The 20,285-nt window shown below is 42.4% G+C and overlaps 1 protein-coding gene across 1 annotated transcript in view; it reads right to left on the bottom strand.

The window, feature by feature from the left end:
- Positions 1 to 735: 735 nt before the first annotated feature.
- RELL1 (RELT-like 1) overlaps positions 736 to 20,285 on the bottom strand; it is a 61,916-nt gene continuing 42,366 nt past the window's right edge. The window contains exons 5-7 of the mRNA XM_012644503.1: positions 19,642 to 19,878; positions 16,950 to 17,088; positions 736 to 2,743 (exon numbers count right to left, since the gene is read on the bottom strand). Of these exons, the coding sequence (XP_012499957.1) occupies positions 16,953 to 17,088; positions 19,642 to 19,878 (373 nt within the window). The 3' untranslated portion in view covers positions 736 to 2,743; positions 16,950 to 16,952. The remainder of the gene's footprint in view (positions 2,744 to 16,949; positions 17,089 to 19,641; positions 19,879 to 20,285) is intronic.

Here is a 20,285-nt window from a genome sequence, read left to right as displayed (position 1 = left end):
GCTGGGACTACAGGCATGCGCCACCATGCCCGGCTAATTTTTTCTATATATTTTTAGTTGGCCGATTAATTTCTTTCTAATTTTAGTAGAGGTGGAGTCTCGCTCTTGCTCAGGCTGTGACTCCAATTTTGAAAGAAGTTCTGCTGTGGGTAAAATGCTATCAAACAGCATTGCATGGTACAAAGAGATCTTTCATGAAAGGAAGAGTCAATCCATGTGGCAAACTTCATTATCGTCTTGTTTTAAGAAATTGCCACAGCCAGCCCAACCTTCAGCAACCACCACCCTGATCAGTCAGCGCCATCAACATGGAGGCAAGACCCTCCACCAGCAAAAAGATTATACCTCGGTGACGGCTCAGATGATTGCTAGCATTTTTTAGCAATATTTTTGATTAAGGCATGTACGTACTTTTTTAGGCATAATGCTATTGCATACTTTACAGACTACCATACACGGCATAAACATAACTAGTATATGCACTGGGGAACCAAAGCAATGTGTGTGACTGGCTTCGTGGCGATACTTGCTTTATTGCGGTGACCTGGAACGGAACCCACAGCATCTGCAAGGCATGCCTGTGTTGGAGAAGCAGGGAGATCCAGTGCGGAAAGTCTGCCAAATGACGCTCAGTACTTCCAGACACACTGTAAAGTTACACTCGATACATCACACTACCGCCATTGTACTTTCAATGCACAAGGCACCAACAACTGGTTCATTCGAAACACACACTTTAACATTTTTATTTTTAACTCTGCTTTGGTAGTACAAAAGTCATAAAAGTACAAACCAGACAGTTAAAAATACATTTGACACTCAAATGGCGAAAACTTTGCTTTACAAATTTTTACGTCAAGGTGGTAGCCAACTCATTTATGACACAAAAAGCCGTTCACCATTAGTGTTTTATATAAGTTTTGTTGTGGATCCCAATCCTTATAAAGAAGGAGGAAAAACACAAGATCTGTAAACATCAGTTGCTCTGGGAACACTTATGAATTCTCATCAGATAGTAAAGTATAAACCAGTAAAAAGCTTATGTGTTGAAAATATGAATGCTTAACTTTTGGCATATTTGGAGGCCAGCCAGAGAAAACTGCTCAAGTATTAGAAAATATTTAAAACGTACTCTTGGTATAAATACAATTTTAAATATTTTTGAGTATTCTTTTGCCTGTCGTATTGCTATAAAAAAAGTGCTCAGACTTGAATAAAATTAAGAAATATTTAAAGCTGAAGAATATCTTACATTTTATCCCTCACCATTTTGAGGGCATAATATTTTGAAAGCAAGAAATTATTCTTGTTTTTTACTAAAACTATTGGCCTAGACTGCACATATATTATTTACACTAATATACACCCCTAAAATCCCTGTATTGCTACTTTCTGGACCTCAGTGAAACTGATTTCCATACTGACTTCTTCCACTCCACTGTGTGTGTGAATGAACGCACACACACCATTGATTAGTTGTCAGTAAAAATTCACATGAAATTGAATTTACCAGTCATTGAAAAGGCTAGAAATTTTCAGTTTGGTGCCAGAAACTGAATGGAATAAGTATATTTACAGTAAATACTTTGAAGTATATTTTGATGGAAATCATCTTTTGGGAGCCAAATGAGAAATGTGCTTTTTCTCTGTGAAATAAAAGAAGTGCCCCAGGCCCCCACACTGACATGCAGGCAGGTCGTGGAGATTTCCCTGTGACAGGACTTCCCCAGCCCTCACCCACACCTACCATGAATAATGTATTATTGTACTTGCCTCTGGGTTTTTTCAGGTGTTTTGTAAAATGTAAAGTTAAAAAAAAAAAATAGAGTTTGCCAGGCCCAAGGGAAAGTGACTGCTAAGCGTCTTTTAAATAATGAGCAGTAGTTACAAGATGGAAAACAGGAAGCACACCAAGAAAAACATGCCAGAGATAGGTTCTTCTGGTTTGGCCTTGGGTTGTCAAAACAAGAATTTTTCTCAGTGATTTTAAGCCATTTTTCCCCTTTAATCAGTGGACTAAACAGGAATTGCTTAGCTCAAGTGGAAAAAAAAAACTCTCAATATTTTATATGTGACCTAGGAGTGGCATGACAGCTGGGCAGATGCTGAATTCTTGGTCTAGGAATTCAAAGTCTAGCCTCTGGTCCCATCTGACTCCACGATCTCATGGGGGATCAATTTCTCAGGGCTGGACTAGATTATTTCCAAGGACCTTTGACTACTGAAGATTCATCTTTTATCCTTTGTAACAGCTAAACTGTATTTATGATGATCTTTTTACAACCAGTATCAAAACGGGATGTAAGAACTGGGGAACACACATACACACACACACACACACACACACACACACACACACACACCATGAGCATAAGCTCAGACTGCACATGAGCAGTTCCACTGTCCACAGTGATCACAATGGAAAAACTGCAGCGTGGACACCAAGGCCAGGGCAGGGGCTGGGGAAATTGCAGGTAGCTAAGGGTGGTTGGGAAGATAAAAATTGAGCTCTTTCCTTCCCTGGTAATGTAATAAATTTTTCATCAGACTTTTTAAACCAAAACTTCTTTGAAAGCAAACTGAATTCTATATCCAGCATAGCAATAATATTCCCTTTTAGGTTTTATCCACATGCCTGCTGATTCCATGACAGACATTATATAAAATATGTAAAAATATTCCCTAGGCAACTTCATGTCTTGTAAGCTTTCAGTCTCTTAGAACTCTTCAAATAAAGTCACTGCTGCAAGAGAAAACAAAAAAAGTAGAGCTTTAATGAAAGGTAAACATCATATAACATATTAATCTGCCTGAATATTTAAAAACAGAGGAATCTTAATCCACTCTTACGCTGTCCTATCCCACCCAGCCCCATTCCTTCCCCCATTATACATTTTTTCTAGAATTCAGTCTAAAGAAATTTAAGTAAAATTAAAACTAAGCAAATTCCAAAAGGACCTCATTATCAAGGTTTGGCAAAGCAAAAAAGTAGCAGCATTTGAGGACCACAGAAGAATGAGGATATTTTTGTGCTAAATGTTCGATGCGTTAAATGCTTCTGAAGTGAGCATCCTCCCAGTGATTAATGCATCACTTCTTCTGGAGAACATGTTCTTTATCTCCTTTGCCACAGGCTACCAAGTAATGAGCAAGAGTCACATTCTCAGCCATCAGAACCTTGTATGCATCAGGTGAGGTGTTTCCAAAGCTGCACCACACAGAGCTAACTATGGTCTCGAAGGACCACCCAGGGCAGCCTCGCTGGGATTTCAAGTAAGAACACAATGATAGAACTTCAGCCTTGGATCTTCATTGTAACCTTGAGGGTTCTGTATCGTATGTTCAAGTGATTCTAACAAGTGGCCGTTGTCAATGTCTACATTTACATTACAAATAAAGCCCCCATACTTACAGAATAGTTCTCTACTTTCCAAAGGGCTTTTTACAAATATCTCGTAGAATTGACAGCTCTGTACCCCTTTCTTTCCTGTTTTAAAGAGTGGGATAACTCAGAACAGGACGAGAATTCTAGAGCTGCCTGTGTATGTTGAAATATACAGACCACGCAGGTGAACCTACACAAGGTTAAGGAACAAAACACTCTCCTATTTGCCAAACTGTGTTTGCCCATAAATGCTAAACAAAACCAGAGATAAAACTAGTTTGCAAAAATTTGAAGAACTAGCACATGGTCGGTAGAGATGACTTTAAGAACATACTGTTTACTTCTTTCACAGCTTATCCTTTGAGATATGTACTCTAAAATTGTTTATTTTTATTTATTTTTTTTGTGGAGATCAAGTCGTGCTATTTGTCCAGGCTGTTCTTGAACTTCTGGATTCAAGTGACTCTCCCGTCTCGGCCTCCCAAAGTGCTGAGATCACAAGCGTGAGCCGCTGCGCTTGGCCTGCACTCCAGGATTATCCATATTACCCTTTCCTGTCATTCTGTCATCCACAATATTCATAGTGGTTATGAGAGGTGGGGGAGGGAGAGAGACTGATTTCCCAAATGAGACGATGGGTTGGGTAAAGGACCCCTATTCCGAGCTAAAAAGGAAACGACACATTGTCCATCGAAAATGGCACGGATCGAGTTTTAGTTATCAAGAAATAAGTGATTCCCTGCACTGCCACAACCTGGCACCGCCGAATCACGGATTTTTACCGTAAAGCTGAACAAGTCAAATCTGGAACTACTTTCAGGTAGCAGTGAATACATACGAGACATTCTAGCAGAGAAAACAGGTAAAAAGGCCAGAGGTGGAGAAATATAGCAAATGGTCCAAAAGGGAGGGCAGGAAAATATCAGAGAGTTTTCTGAGCAAAACTTTAAACTAGGCCATTATCTAGAAAACAGGTATTCCACTATTTTTATGTCTCATTTTTATGTACTCCCTTAGAACAAGACATTTTTGCATCAAGGAAAATAACAAAGTCAAGGGCGAGGGATGTCAGGCCTAGAATGTAATGTTTCACCGTAGTAACAGTTTTTGTTCCAACCTAGGAGAGCTTCCCGTTTAGAGTGTTTTGCACAGAGGTGACCGGCTTTTAAAAGTGGGCATATTGCAAGACCACAGGCTGGAGGCAAAGGTGAGGGGCCTGGGGCAGAGGCCTGGATTCAAGTCAGACCCGTTACAGCTGCTGAGCCGCGGCGTCTCTGTGGCGTTCTCTTACAAGGTTATGGGGATTTGACATTGGATGATATATGCGAAGTGCTTAATAAGGGGCCAAGCAGTCAGTATATCCCCAAAGTTAGCTATTCTAGTAATTACCATCATCCAATTTTCTGCTCTGAACAACCACATTAGCTTTCTTCAACAGCTGCCTTCTGCAGCTGATTAAAACTGCACTGTCTGCAATATCTTTGACAGAGGAAGTGAAAAAAAAAAACAACATACAAATTGCTGCTTGAAGTCCTCACTGCCAATACTAGAAACTAAGCAGAAAAGGTAAAGTTAATCTTTTTAAAACTGTCGCAGTTCTGGTCTCTCCTTACATATACACACTTATCAGGAGGCAGCGCACTACTGGCAGAGCAGCTATGAATTTCCAGGTAAATACCTGTCTCATCACAAAGTCAATCCCGGGGGAAGAAGACATCACACACTCTATGGCTTGTAAGTTTCCGACTGTGGCCTTATTTCTGGCAGTGAAACGAGGTACATCAAAAGTAAGGACTGTGTTATGGTGCATTTTCACATTGTTAAATTCCTTCTCATTCTACATTTGTGAATATATCCATGTTGATAAACAAATACACACTTTGAAATAGTATTTCTTCACCACAGAATTGTTAGAAGTTGCCTTTCATACTGTCCTGCAGACACCGCGTGTGGGCTGCCACAAATGCCATAAAAGGCTAACAGGAGCGTGCGGACAGGAGAGGAAGGAAATATTCACCCACTCACTGTTCTCCGTTGCCATCACCACGGGACCACACCACATTTCACAAGCCTGACTTCTCTCTTTTGGGGAAATTTGTTGATTACAAGTATACACACGAGTGCTCAAGCTGGAAAAAAGTAAGCAAAACTTCCTTACATTGAAAACACAATTCAGAAATCCCAAGTATAACCGTTTCACTCATGAAATGAGACTGATGCACAAAAATTAAGAGCCTCACAAAAGATTCATCTGGAACAAATAAACAGGTTGTCTTTTTCCTTAAAGTTTATTGCTGACTGGGCACGGTGGCTCATGCCTGTAATCCTAGCACTCTGGAAGGCCGAGGCGGACAGACTGCTTGAGGCCAGGAGTTCGAGACCAGCCTGAGTAAGAGTGAGACCCTGTCTCTACTAAAAATAGAAAGAAACTAGCCAAACAACTAATAACAGAAAAAATTAGCCAGGCACGGTGGTACATGCCTGCAGTCCCAGCTACTCGGGAAGTTGAGGCAGGAGGATCGCTTGAGCCCAGGAGTTTGAGGTTGCTGTGAGCTAGCCTAACGCCATGGCACTCACTCTAGCCAGGGCAACAGAGTGAGACTCTGTGTCAAAAAAAAAAAAATAAAGAAAGAAACTAGGAGCCTAAGCAAATTAATGGACAGTGAACGCTGAAATCTCAAAGGGCAGAGTGTTAAGGAAGGAAAAGACCCTGATTGATAACAACAGTACTGACATTTTTACAGCACTTCCTACACGCCAGGTACTCATTAACCCAATCAATTTTCCCAATGACTTCATGAGTCAATGACGATTTCCATTTTCATAGGAGGAAACGGAGGCTTGTGGGTTCGATAACTCGCCCACGGCCACACAATTAATAATGGGAAAGGAGGGATTGCAACCCAGGCGGTCGGACCTGGAAGACCACACAGTCACCCCCACTCTGACTGCCACCTGATCCACACGGAGACATGCACGGCATCAGTGAGTGGTGCCCTCACTTCTCTGCTCCCCACCTGCGTGGGGGCAATGGAAGGCAAATGCAGAAGCTAGAAATGCCAGCAGGGCCTCGCCCCGGGGAAGTCATTGTGGTTATAGGAATCTATGGGGCTGGAGCCCAGGACTCTGTTATAAGATTCCCAGTTGATTCTAATGCACATATAAAGGTTTAAATTATGAGGTAAAACCCAGTACTAATGTTTATCAATTGATTAAAAACTGCAAGAATTAAATTCATTTCTAAACAGTGAACCATGTAAACACAACACTAAAGTCAGCTGAGGTCAAAAAATATATCAAAGAAATAGGGGAGGAAACAAATATGACAGAATCATTTAAAGACATTTAGGAAATTTTTTTTAGCTTATTTCAAGTAGTTAGCAACTAGAATTCAACTACTCTGCAGAGGTCTCTATTAGTAACCAGATGAACACCACATTATCATACCTATGAAAGAATCACCCCCGAAAGGCTGGGCAAAAGATGAGAAGACACCATCCAAACCCTCAAGGCGCTTAGTACTTGTAGGGAGGATGTTTAAATAATCAGCTTCAACGCAAGACAAAATGAGATATACGGAGTATCATTTCTTAAAACGGGGATGTTTTCTAACTTGATTTTTTTCACCTAATAATATATAATAGATGCTCTTTATCAGTACATATAGCTCTACTTCAATCTTTGGCATCTGTAGGCCATTATTAAATAAATAAAGCATAATTAATCATTCAATTAATCCCCCACTCATGGATATTTAAAGTTGTTTCCAGTTACTTGGTACTTATGTGAAAAATTTTGGACATTATCTTTGCATTCCTATATGATATTTATAATTGGAATAATTTGGTCAAAGAGTATTTAAATTTTTATACTTCTAGATTGCCACCCCAAAAGTCTACAACGACGTAGCCTCCCTGCTTTGGTGTATGACAATATCCATCTCCCTTCACCCTCTTAACCAGGGTCACCATGTGAATCGGTTTGCCTGGGAGGTTTTGGTTTACATATGTTTACCCAGAATAATTATTCATAGTGTTCCCTTTTATTCTCAGTAGAGTCTCAGTTTGGATGTGAATTATATGGTCATACTCATGTTAAAATACATCTTTGCCAACAGAAAAGCAACACATGATCTCTATTTTAGTTTGTATTTATTTCATTATTAGTAAGGTTGGGCATTTTTCATGTTTATAGACCACCATGTCTTCCATGAGTTGTACATTACAACCCTCATTTTGAGGAGGGGGCTTAATAATTAAAATCTTAACTTTTTAATATCAATAATGGGCAACTTTTTATGTACACGGGTCAATTCAGGAAAAATAAAAATGTTTATATGTACTTTTTCCATTCAAAATGGAAATTGCTTTTTTAAGTAGCATAGACAGAAATGTATATTCCTGCAACTTAAATTACCTTCTTTACTGAGTAACAAGCCAATGAGAAGTTTTGCACGCCTTACAGTTTGGAATCTTAGTAGATTTGGATCTCACTGGGAAGTCAGAAGGTTGTTCTTTACTGGGTTATATTCTCACAACAATTTAAATGTGCTTATATATTTAGCGGGAATGAGCTCCCCAAGTGACAACAACCGAACATTTGTGATTTATCCACCCTTGGGATGGTGACAGTCAGAGCACTTTATTCCAAGTAAAATGTAATTGACATCAAAAGTTATTCTGTATCTGAAAAAAGAAGGATTCAATTGGGGATTATTCAAATGCAATTCAGCAGTTCCCTATTCATCTCAACACACCTCTGATTTAGTATCCACACTCAGTTACAGGTAGAATAACTCATTACTCTGAATAGCACACCACTTTCTAACAAGGAAAATCGAACAAGTTAGATACTGCCTCTCTTGGCTTGTGAGCAAGATTAAAGTTCAGCTAACTGGCCTTCAATAAGCCTCGACCCGAGTATCAAATGAACAATACTGCTATTGTTGTAAAGGTTTATGCCTAACCTGGCCTCTCTGAGTCTCAAGAGAATAACAAAACCTCAAAAACATTAATTTTTAACACTTTCATTTGCTACTTGTTTAAATAGGGCTTGCCTGATACAGCAATATTAACACGTACCTATTTCACACTTACTTAGTGCCAAGGAATAACATCCCTATGAAGTAGTGGTATTATTATTATTATTATCCCCACTTAATAGATGGAGAAGCTGAGGCATCAAAGGCTAAGTAATTTGTCCAAGATCAGACGCCTAAAAAGCCCCAGCGCAGGTCTTGGGCACTGCAGGTGGGACTCCAGAGCCCGCAGAGTGGAGCCGCCGCAGTACCCGCGTCCTGCCACGCGCAGCAAACAGGCACTGGGGTTCACTGGCCCTCCTTAATGTTGGTAGAGCTCAAAGCCTCAACGTACAAATGAGGAAAAGCAAAAATCCTGATTTTAACTATTAATTCCGTCTTCTTTCCAATTATAGGCAAAAACGTCTCTGAAAGCGTTTCACTGTCTGCTTCCCTCCAGCCCCTCAGGTCTGTCTTGGGGTCCCCAAGTCTCCACAGGCCCCCGATGCCGCTGAATTTCTGCGCTGGGAAGAGCGGCCACTCTTATAAATCCTCGTGTAAGTCTCACCAAAGGGCTGACGGGGCTAAAGCGAGAAGAGATAAGGTCGCCGAGGGTTCAGCGGATCAACTCCTGGTCACCAACAGGCAAGGTCCTGGACCGTGCCCTGCCGGGGGACGGACGGGCTGGCAGATACGGCTCGCTTTGGCGGAAGGTCAAAGCGAAACAAAAGCCTCTGGTCCCCCATGATGTCTGGATTCTGGGAATACTGGTAAGTGTCTCAGTATCTTCTGCACACAGGACAAGGCTGGGGATGAGTCGCAGAAAAAACATCGTAGTTGACGACAGCAAGGTGTGTTTTTGGGACCATTCAAAACTTTCAGATTACGGCCAAAGTGTGTTGGAGCTACTTCCAACAATAAGAGACAAACAGGGCATACAGTTTTTCTGATGGGTCCAGCATTTTCACTCCTCAAGGTTCAGTGTGGGAGAGTAAAAACTGTTCTTCCTCAGTCACCTACGGGTAAAGTAAAACTCAACAGCCCCCAGAAGTCCTCAACTTTGATAAAAAGCAAGGTGCCAACGAGTACGGTATGTGCACTCCCACTCGTGGAAGGGCAAAAGGACAGGCTTGACACACACAGAACGCGACATAAACACGTACATGCACTGTGTGATCCTGAACGGGCACACACGACACTGATAACAGCGGTGTCCTCTTGCAAAAGGGCCTAGGTCTGGGAGATGACATGGGTGGCGGGGGGGACAGCAGAAGGAGGGAAGACTCACTTTTGTTTTTAAGATTTATTTTTCACCCTGCAGGCTTTATGCTGTTTAAATATTGTATCCTATACAGGTTTTATAATTCAATTCTTTAAAAAATGATTGCATTTCAAACACTTGTAACATCCAGTTCACTAGAGACAGTAAAAGCAATGAACCACCAGGAAGCCCAAGTCCTGGCTCTGCAATCCACTATCAGCAGGATCTGGAACAACACACGCTAAACAAGGGAGTCAGGAGGCACAGGGGAGAAAAGTCTGCCATAAAAACTAGCCTCTGTTCTAGAAGCTCCATGGGAGCAGGGCCCGGATCTGGCTGTCTAACATGCTGCTGTGTTCCTACAGCCTAGCAAAGTGCCTGGCACACTGTAGGGACTCCGTACCTGCGTTTTAAAGATGTAATTTCTATGCGTTAAACTGAACTAGCAACCACAGCTCCTTTGAGGTCTAAAAGTCCACGACCTTAGTCTGCCTGGAAGAAAAATGAATGGCTCACCAACGGGACCTGACCCAAGCAGAGCTCTGAAAGCCAGCAGATGATCGTCAGACGTCCCATGGAGGCCAAAGGAGGCCGTCCAGGCCCGAAACGACCACTGCTGCGCATACTGGGCCACGTGAAGAAAGCGAAGCTCTCCCTTACCTCCATGGCCACGAGCATGTTAACTCGGAAGGGTGGATTTCTTCCCACCCGAGCCCTCTCGCTGCCTAGCCCTGGGATCCGGGGAAAACCAGCCCCTGTGAGCCTGGCTCTTCATCTGTAAAATCAAGATATTATCACCCACAACTCCTGAAACTGCTTTTAAATTCCTGTCACTCACTCAGCTTTCTCTTTTTCCAGCTGGTTCTACCTGCCTGCGCTTTGCACAGCAGTCCGGGGCAGATCTCAACCTCCCTCCACCTCCACGTTGAGTGCGGACTCAGTGGGGTGGGCAGGCATCAAACAAAGCACTGCTTTGACCCCAGAGAGTGTGTTCAGCAACTTAAGATCCAGCCAGGTGGCCTACTCCATGCTGACTTTAAGTGCAGTTTCTTTTCTCTAAATTTATATTCCATTGCTCCTATACGACCAGTGAATCAAATTAAAGGGCTCCCATCCAATCTGAGATCCTTTTGTTTTTTAAAAAAATATGTATTTTCCCTGAAAAATAAATATATAAGCCAGGGAGAAAAAAATAAACTAACTAGTAGTACTTGACATTTCCCACCATCACCTGCTTCCTGGGGAGTTAAAAAAAAAAAAAAAAAGAAAAAGCAATCGGAGGACTGCAAATAAAGCAGCGCCACTTCAGGGAGGCCCCCAAGGAGCCGCCGCTGTACTCCCTGGGTCCAAAAAGAGATGAGCTGCCTTTCCTCATCGTTAGAAAGGAAATGAAGGCGGCCGAAGGGCAGGAAAGCCAACTCGTGACTGGCCACCAGTGCTCAGGAGGGCGTGTGAGCCACGAAAGAGTCTTGGCGAAGAGAGACGTCACCCCGAAGCAGCTGCCGCACAGCAGCGCGGGTAAGCGAAGAAAACGTCTCCGTCTGCACTATGTCTTTATCCCAACCTCTGATCTTTATGATAAAAAGAGCGTAATTCAGCAAAACTTTTCAACTGCCTTGTTTCTAGTTTTGATTCCACCTCCTGTAACAGGGGAACAGCTATTTCTAAGGCTTCCTAACACAAGTAAGAAAGTGACCCAAATTCCTGAGGGACTTGCCAAATAGTCTCCATTTCTAAAATGTCCTGAGAGTCCAAAGCTGTAATATTCTTAAGAAGTAAGAAGGAATTCACAGTACCAAAAGTTGATGCTTGAGAAATGGCCTAATAAGACCACCAAGAATGGCACAAAAATTATTTATAGTGAATATTTAATAGACACTAACTCAGGGCCAAGGCCTGATTGAAGAACTACACAAATATCATGTCATTTAAGTCCAGTAACAACCCCACTTTAAAGATGAAAAACTGAGGCATGAAAGCATTAAGTAATTTACCCAAAACCATTTGTAGTTAAGGGGCACAGTTAAAATTAAATGTAAGAAGTTTAAAACCAAGCTTGGCTGGGCATATAATCCTACCTCACATGTAATCCTAGCACTTTGGGAGGCCAAAACAGTGGATTGCTTGAGGCCAGGAGTTTGAGACTACCCTGAGCAAGAGTGAGACCCCGTCTCTACAAAAAAATAGGAAAATTAGCTGGGCGTGAAGGTGTGCACCTGTAGTCCCAGCTACTTGGGAAGCTGAGGCAGGAGGAGTTTGAGGTAACAGTGAGCTATGATGACGCCACTGCACTCCAGCCTGGGTGACAGAGTGAGACCTTGTCTCAAAACAAATAAATAAAACCAAGCTTTTAATCACTAAAATAAATTATTAAAATAAAAATTAATATAGTAGTCTCAATAATAAAGCAATTTGAAATAAAAAAACAATGTCTAATATTATGAATTTTTGTTTTGATAAGAAAAATATTAACTATAAAATTATTAGAAGAAAACGTAGGAAAAGCTCCATGATACTATTGGTCTGAGCAATGATTTTTTGGGTATGACCCCAAAAGTACAGGCAACAAAAGTGAAAATATACAAATGGGGTTATATCAAACAAAAAGCTTCTGTACAGCAAAGGAAACAATCAACAGAGTGAGGAGACAACCTATAGAATGGCAGAAAATATGCAAACCATACATCTTATAAAGAGTTAATCTCTAAAATATATAAGAAACTCAAGCAAGTCAACAGCAAGAAAACAAATAATCCAATTTAAAAATGGACCAAAATGGGTGGCTGGGGGTAAGATTAGAGAGATGTCGATCAAAGGACACAAAATTTCAGTTAGACAGGAGGAATGAGTTTAAAAGATCTATTGTACACATGGTGACTATAGTTAGTAACAATGTATTGTATTCTTGAAAACTGCTAAGAAAGTAGATTTTAAGTGTTTTCACCACAAAAAATGATAAGTATGTGAGGCAATGCATATGCTAATTAGCTTAACTTAGCCATTCCACAATGTATACATATTTCAAAACATGATGTTTTACACAATATATACAATTTTTGTCAGTTAATTTAAAGTAAAAATTATAAAAATATGGTTATATAAACTTACTAACCCAGTATTTTCAATAAGAAATATTATCATAAAATGGAAGAAGAAGCACGTATTTCAGAAACATGCAATGTAGAATGCTTAGGACAGTGTCATTTTTAAAAAGCCACAGACCAGTGACAATGAAGACAAGGCAGTGGCATTTGGAGGCTGAAAGCAATTCGATTTATTTAACTTTGAAGAACAAAAGCTTATTCTTCTGAGAAGAAATCAGAACACATTTTCTGCAGAAAAAAGAAACCATTTTAACTGCATTGCCAAAATAAATCAGGCAGAGGGCAAGTTAGATCTGGCCACAAAAAAGAACTTGGGCCAACAAAGCAGGGAGAAAAGAATACGGGGCAGGAGATGCCCAACAGATTTGGGGTTTTAAAGGGAGAAGGAGTGAGTGGGAGGGAGCCTGTAATCTTGATAACGTTCTATTTAGAATACTAAGTCTAGTTGCTGGTAACAACCACTTGGAGAAAAAAGAAAAGAAAAAAGAAGGAAAAGAAATCTAACCAATGAGTAGATATGCATTTGCATTTGAATATTTGAATCGATCCTGCCGTAAAACAAAGCATTTCAGTATTACAGCCTGGCTAAAAGTCCAAATTTGAGCAAAAACATCTTTCAGGAAAAAATGTAACTGTAAAGACTATGTCAGACTGTATAAAAGACACAATACTCCTCTCCTGCTGTATTAGCTACATGCCAGTGCAAATCTTTTGATTCATCCTTCGGGTGGTGCATATTTGAAACTCGGACTTGGGGGGGGGACCAAGGGCAACATACGTAACCTAAACATCTGTACCCCCATAATACGCTGAAATAAAAGAAAAAAAAAAAATCTTTTGATTCAGTCCAGAGCCAGAGATTTTGGCCCAGAAGGAACAATTTCAGGATTTCACTAGTTGGAAAAAATCAAGTCATGTTAAATGCCCCAAACATATTCTTTACTGGAAATATTAAGAAAACTAGCAAAAAAAAAAATTTAAAGATATATACATTTTTTAAATGCCAATGAATATTCCCTTCGTTCCTTTTTCAGAGTCCATATTCCATTGGGGTAGTCTGACATGGTCACTTAGCAGGTCCCAACCTGAGCAAGCTTGTCCTGGACCCAGCTGAATTAAGTCTGTGGCACCTGAAGTCAGGCTGCCTGCATTTGACTCTAAAATCCATCCCGTTCCTGCTGATAACTCTAAACAAGTTGCTTAAACTCTCTATGTTTAAAGCTTTCATCTGCATAATGGGGTGCTACCTAGCACCTACCATGGATCATGGGCATTCATGGTATTATTCTCTCTACTTTTGAGTTTGTTTAAAAATTTCCATAATAAAAATTTTTAATTTCAAATTAATTACAGCAAGTTAGAGGCTCAAATACACTCTCTTTCTAAGGTCACTTGTGTGCTCACTGCTGATTTGGACAGCAAGACACAATGTGACTACCTTCTACTGAGAGCCAACTACATCCCAGATACTCACTTGGCATTGGCCTTAAATGAATGAATTTAATATCCTTATTTCATACTCAATGAAACTGGGAGTAGAGCAGTTACATACAATTTCCAAATGGTGAAGCTCAGATCTGAACCCGTGTCTTCTGATCAAATCCAATCCTCTTTTACATAATCCTGCTAGATGACATTGAGCTTTGCAGAGAATATCACATTGTAAACCAGTTAAATGTGGTCAGGACTTCAGATAATTGGACCAAATTCCTATGGCCAGATACAGACAGAATTTGGGCCAAGAATACCAGCTGAGCAATCCTAATTCTTTTAACATTCCCACATCTAGAGTGCTGCTCTCCAGGCAGTGGTGGCCAAAACCAGCCATGGCACCAGTTAGCCGAGCTCTAACAAGAGGATCACCTTACCATTCCTGCCCAAGGGAGAGCTGGGTAGACAATCTGCTCCATCTCTCAAGGCACTGCCCAATTCGTGACTCATACACAGACTGTCATTATGACCCGTATTTTCTTTGCATCTAAACTGCCTGGGCCTTCCTCAGCTTAGACTTGAATAGCCAGAAGCTTCTCTTCCCAGACAGGCAAGTTCTCACTGACTTTAATCAGAATGCTTCTCTGATTTACCAAGGTCACTCAGCGTTCCAGTTCTAACATCTATGGTCCCACCTTCTCTGTTCAGTAAAACTTTCTGTGATGATGGAAATGTTCTGAGTCTTCCCTGTCCTATATGGTAGACTCCAGCCCTCTATGGCTACCAAACACTTGGAATGTGACCAGTGCAAACGCAGAACTAAATTTTTAATTTTAATTAATTTAAATTTAAATAGCCACAGGCGACTAGTGGCTACCTATTAGATGGAGAAGTTCTAGATCATTGGTGGAAACTTCTCCATTCATGAGTCAAAGGCTGCCCCTTCACGAGCACTTTAGGACGACCGAAGGGTGTGACTGATCATGTAGTAAGAGACCTAAGTTCAAACCTCAGCTCCTCTGACCTTCGACACGTAACTGACCCTTTTCATTCACTGTTTCCACTCATTGTTTTCCTCATCTGTAGAACTAGGATAATAGTATCAAGCTCATTAGGAGGCGTTTATAATGATGACATGGGAGACGTACATCAGTAGGATGCCTAGAAGACTAGAGTATTGAATTGACATTAGCTGCTATTATTATTACCTGCATCATCCTCTTCCTTTTCCTAAATTCCTCTTGGCTCCCTTTCCCAAGATCACCAATAACTGTCTGAGAAGCCAAAGACAGATTCTTCTGCACTGTTTCTCCTCTTTAAAGAAGGCTCTTATTTGGCTCCCAAACTCGGGGGAAGGGGCCCCAAAGTCAAGATTGCAGGGAGTAGCATTAGAAAAGCTATCGGAGCCCCTATGTCTCGGAAAATTCAGGGCACGACTCTTCCAGATTACCTCCAGAGCATCTTTAACCCCTGAGCCCAGCAGATTATCAGAGAGGCTTCATCCAAAAAGCCACTTTTCTCCTCCACTCAGCCACAACAACCTAAAGTGAACTAACTCAGAAAAATCGGTAGCACTGACTGAGCATTTCCTACATGCCAGGTCCTGGGCTTCACACGTGTGATTTCATGGAAATCTCACTGCCACCCCTTGAGACAGGTAGCCTCGTGTCCATTTTCCAGCGAGGCATAAACATTCAAAGTACTTTGCCCAGGTCACAGTGCTAGTGAGTGGCAAACTGGGATCTGAACCCGCAGCTGGACTCCGGGGCTCAGGTTCAACTTCACCGTGTCCCTGTACCTTTAACAACCCCGTCTGACCACGGCCCACCCCCACCCTCCCCTCCCTTTGAAAGTGTAAATTCTTCTGCCTTATGGTCAGGGTCTGATGGTTTCACTGGAGCTTTTAGAGCAAGATCTGTCCCAGGTCCTCACACTTGCCTTTTTACATAGAATAAGAAACATGAAAAGGACATTTCTACTCAAGCCAGAACAGAAAGAAAAGAGTAAGATGAAGGCTAAGCCAGTATATCAAGTTATCATAGGGTTCTGGGTTTTTTTTTGAAGTAGTATCTTCCAAAATTAAAACTGCCAAACCAAAATCGTTCACTTTTGCTTTTCAATTGCTTAAAAATATTTGGTGGGAAGACAAACATCCCTACTGAGGGTATTTCAGAATTGTGACACATCAAAGAAAACTGGTTTCCAACTCAATTAACAGGAAAAGCACTGGTTTGCCTGCTCTAGCTTTTTTCAAATCGCAACTTACCTAAAAAGGATGACAAGATTACATGTCATTTGGCCTGCATGCTTTTCTTAAAGGATATTTAATAAGCTGCCAAAGTTTAAAACCCTGTGGCGATTTTGCATTTTAAAAGTCTAGATTTTGCCCTTTTTTGAGCAACGAGACGTAGCAACACGAGGCGCTTTCTGCTTCGTGGCAAGGCAGGCCCTGTGGATGGGTGATGTGATTTCTAGTTGGCCAGTCCCCACCCTGCCTCAGAAGTAATCCTCTGTCCTCACTGCCGCACAGGCCAAGCCCCTGGAGGCATCAAGTTTGTGGCCTCGGTACAAGAAGCTCTGGCCAGACACGTAATCATGCCTGGTCCCCCTCAGTCTCACCAGTTCCGGGAAAGCCTTCCCATTTCCTGCCGCGTGTCCCTCCTGTGCTGCCACAGACGGCAGGAAGGCTCTTGGTACCTTGTCCCCACCAGGCACTACCCCACGCCCCATGTCACCAAAACCACAGCTCACCTGCTACTCTGTGCCACTTCGCTCTCTCTTCACAGGCGTCACCGGCACCTCCCCATTGACGCTTTCGGTTCCGCCAACAGACATCAAACTTCTCCGCTCCTTCTGGTGTGACTTGTGTTCCACTTTTGTAACCCTAAACCTGAGCGGGGAAAGAGGAGAGCTGATGGGTTTGCTTTTCCAATAAACAAGAATGATGAATAAAGCAAAAATCATCCATCGGGGATCCCAAAGGAACTCAGCCAAAAGTTAGGGCACAAATGAAAAACAACATATTCAAGAAGAAGTACATTCCTACCTAGCAAATCTCCCTGTCCCCGGCCAAACTTTCCAGCTGATTTTCACTCAACCACATCACAGACTAAACTGGATATTTTGTAGAGCATGCAAAATGCATGAAAAAGCATGGGTACTCAAATACCAAACAGCCCGAGCTGTGCTTTCGAACAATAATATGGGTTTTAACATTAGGTTTTCTTAACCACAGAAGGCTGGATAAAAGCAGGACTGGTTACGAATTAGACTGACATAATCGGGAGGTTCACTAGAGCAGCAGTCTCCAACATTTCTGGCACCAGGGACCGGTTTCACGGAAGACAGTTTTTCCACGGACGGGGGGTGGGGGGATGGCAAGCAACGGGGCAGCTGTAAATGCAAATGAAGCTTCGCTTGCTCTGGGTGCTCAACTCCTGCTGTGCGGCCCGGTCCCTAACAGGCCACAGGCCGGTACCAGGAGGTTGAGGACCACAGCACTGAGGACGACCTTAGAAACCAGACACCTGCGCACCAGGCCTGTCCCTACACACACACAGAGCCAGAAGAGCCCCAGCAACACATTTAATCAGGATTAGTTGGTGGTAGAGTGTGGGAGTTTGTCTGTTTTTAAAAAAAAAAAAAAAAAATGGGTTAATTTTCATTAAGGATTAAAGAAGTTAAAGATTTTGCTAAGAATTAAAAGAGAAGCTAAAGAAATTTACTTAATTTGACAGTTTTTCTAGCATCATCAAATCCCTGGAGTTTTTATAGTAGCTTCTTTCTAGTTCTGGTCTTAATCTCCCTTAAAACTTCTAAAATAAATTCTCCTCCTCTGTCCAAAATGAGATCACCAACCCTGAGGAGGAGGAAGACTCTGGAAGTAAGAGAAAAACCAGGGTAAAGTTGTGAACACAAATCTGTTCTGCCAAACCGTGAGACACTCTTAAGCAACAACACATGCCAAAAAACAGCCTTTAATAATTAAATGCTTGCAGTATCTAATAGCCAAGAAAGAAAGTTGGACGGGGGGCATTTTAAAAAGCCACGTTGAATCTGAGTTGAAAATTTCACCAGATTTTTTATAAAGTCGACAAAATATGCTTTGTCCAAACAAGCTACAGGTTCTCATTACATTTGCATTCATCAATTCCTCTGACGCTGCTTCTAAAAAACAGTGTGGTCGTGTGCTGTGCTGTTGTGCTGCAAGTGACAAACAGCCCTGTGGCCTTCTCCGTGCTGCTGTGCAACACACGGTGAAACTCAACTGAACTAAAACAGTAATGAGAGCCAACATTGCTCGAGTGCGCAAGTGCCCAAAACCGGTCTAAGACCTTTACGTCAGTCACCTCATTTAGTCTTCACAGCAACCCTATGAGGTCAGTGAGTGATTGTCAGCCTCACTTTACAGCGGGGGAAACTGAGGCACAGAGCGAGGTTACGGTTTGTAAGTACTGGCATCAGGACTCGAACGAGGTAGAGGCAATGAGTTCAGGCTACTCCTCCCAGAGGCTTGTCAGTGGAGTAGGAAGGACCACACGTGCAGGACTGTCACCTTCTGCTCCAGCATGTGTGCTCCTAACCACTACTCTCCACTGCCTTTCTAAATGCAGCATTAGCCACGCAGTTCCTGCAAAAGACTCGTAATCCAACAGCAGAAACTGCAAAAGCCTCCCACTGCAAAAATGCTTTCGGTAAAGTCAGATGGATTCATTGTTTGAACTGTAAGATCTCAATCTCCACATCACATGTGGGTCACAAGTGAAACTTCAGGACCGAGAAACCCAGGACTCAGCGGAGGTGATCTCAAAGAAAGCAGTCACAGCAATTCACGTGGATCTCACGAGGCAGAGACTGGAGAGCTGTGGGGCAGATCTATGTCGTCTCTTCTTCCTGGCACATGGCAAGATGACATTTCCCAGCTCCCTGCCGGTTAGTTACAGCTGAGCGACTGACTTCTAGCCAGAGGAAAGTGAACCAGAATGACATGGGCCACTCCCAGGCCTATCTCCTTAAAAAGCCCTCGTGAGAATCCTGCAGACTTCTGCTGCTGGCAAACCAGGCAGAGCCACAGACGGGAGGGGCCCGGGACCCTGGGCTACCTGAAGAGCCACTCACTGATCTCTCGATCACCTGCTTTGCATTTTCACAAGTGAAATATGAACATCTATTCTGTATACAGTTGAGAATCTGGGCTTTATCTGCCACAGCCAGTATTCACCCTAATCGACACGTCTCCCATCTGATCTAGCAAAAGCCGATTTTGAAGATTCTGCTGTTGCTGGAAAAATCCAGCACTTAGACCAGAAACACCTAAAAAGCCTAGAGATATGACCTGAGCCAGGTGTAGGAGAATATACTCTACATTTAACGGAAAAGTACAAATCTACACACCAGAGCAACCGTGTCACATGCAAACCAACAGCACTCGAAGGTCTCTTACCTGCCGACAGAGAGGACGGTGACCTCTCCTTGGCGCCTTGACCGGCCCTCTCTGGACTTGTTGGTGGGCTTTATGAAGTGCCACCGCTTGTGCCTACACCGATGACATACATCCCTCTCGACCACGCCACCTACAGTGTGCAGATGGTGGCCGCAGACATGCTTCCCTGGGGTGCCCCCTGGGGACAAAGGCCCAGGGCTCACAGGCGGGCTCCCAGGAGTGCTGGGGGTCACGGGGCTAAGGGAGGGAGGAAAAGGAAAAGGTAGAACTGGTTACTTAGAGGAAACACCAGCCAAGGCAGTCGCTCCCCCTGTGACGGAAGAAGCAGGTTTAAATTGGGAAAAAAAAAAAACCCACAAGGCTCTGTGACCACCCAGCTCTAGCATAGTACCCAGAACACAGCAGGCATTCAATAAATGCTTCTTGCTGGAGAAATGAAAACTTATGCAGAAATACAGTTATCTGTAATTAATTATTAAGAAATATGCTGAACAACCAGAACCTAAAACAATAATATAAAAATAGAACTTGGCAGGAATCCCCGAAGCAGCCTGGTCGTTCATGTGATCGGATGGTTCATGTGGGTCTTTCAATGCCCCAGGCACTTTGTATTCCTTATAATGACCCAATAAAGCTGGTACAAT

Source organism: Propithecus coquereli, unplaced genomic scaffold (assembly GCF_000956105.1).
Source record: "Propithecus coquereli isolate 6110/MARCELLA unplaced genomic scaffold, Pcoq_1.0 Scaffold213, whole genome shotgun sequence".
Lineage (NCBI taxonomy): Eukaryota > Metazoa > Chordata > Mammalia > Primates > Indriidae > Propithecus > Propithecus coquereli.
The sequence above is the reverse complement of the archived record's forward strand: the minus strand, read 5'-3'. Positions and strand labels throughout refer to the sequence as shown.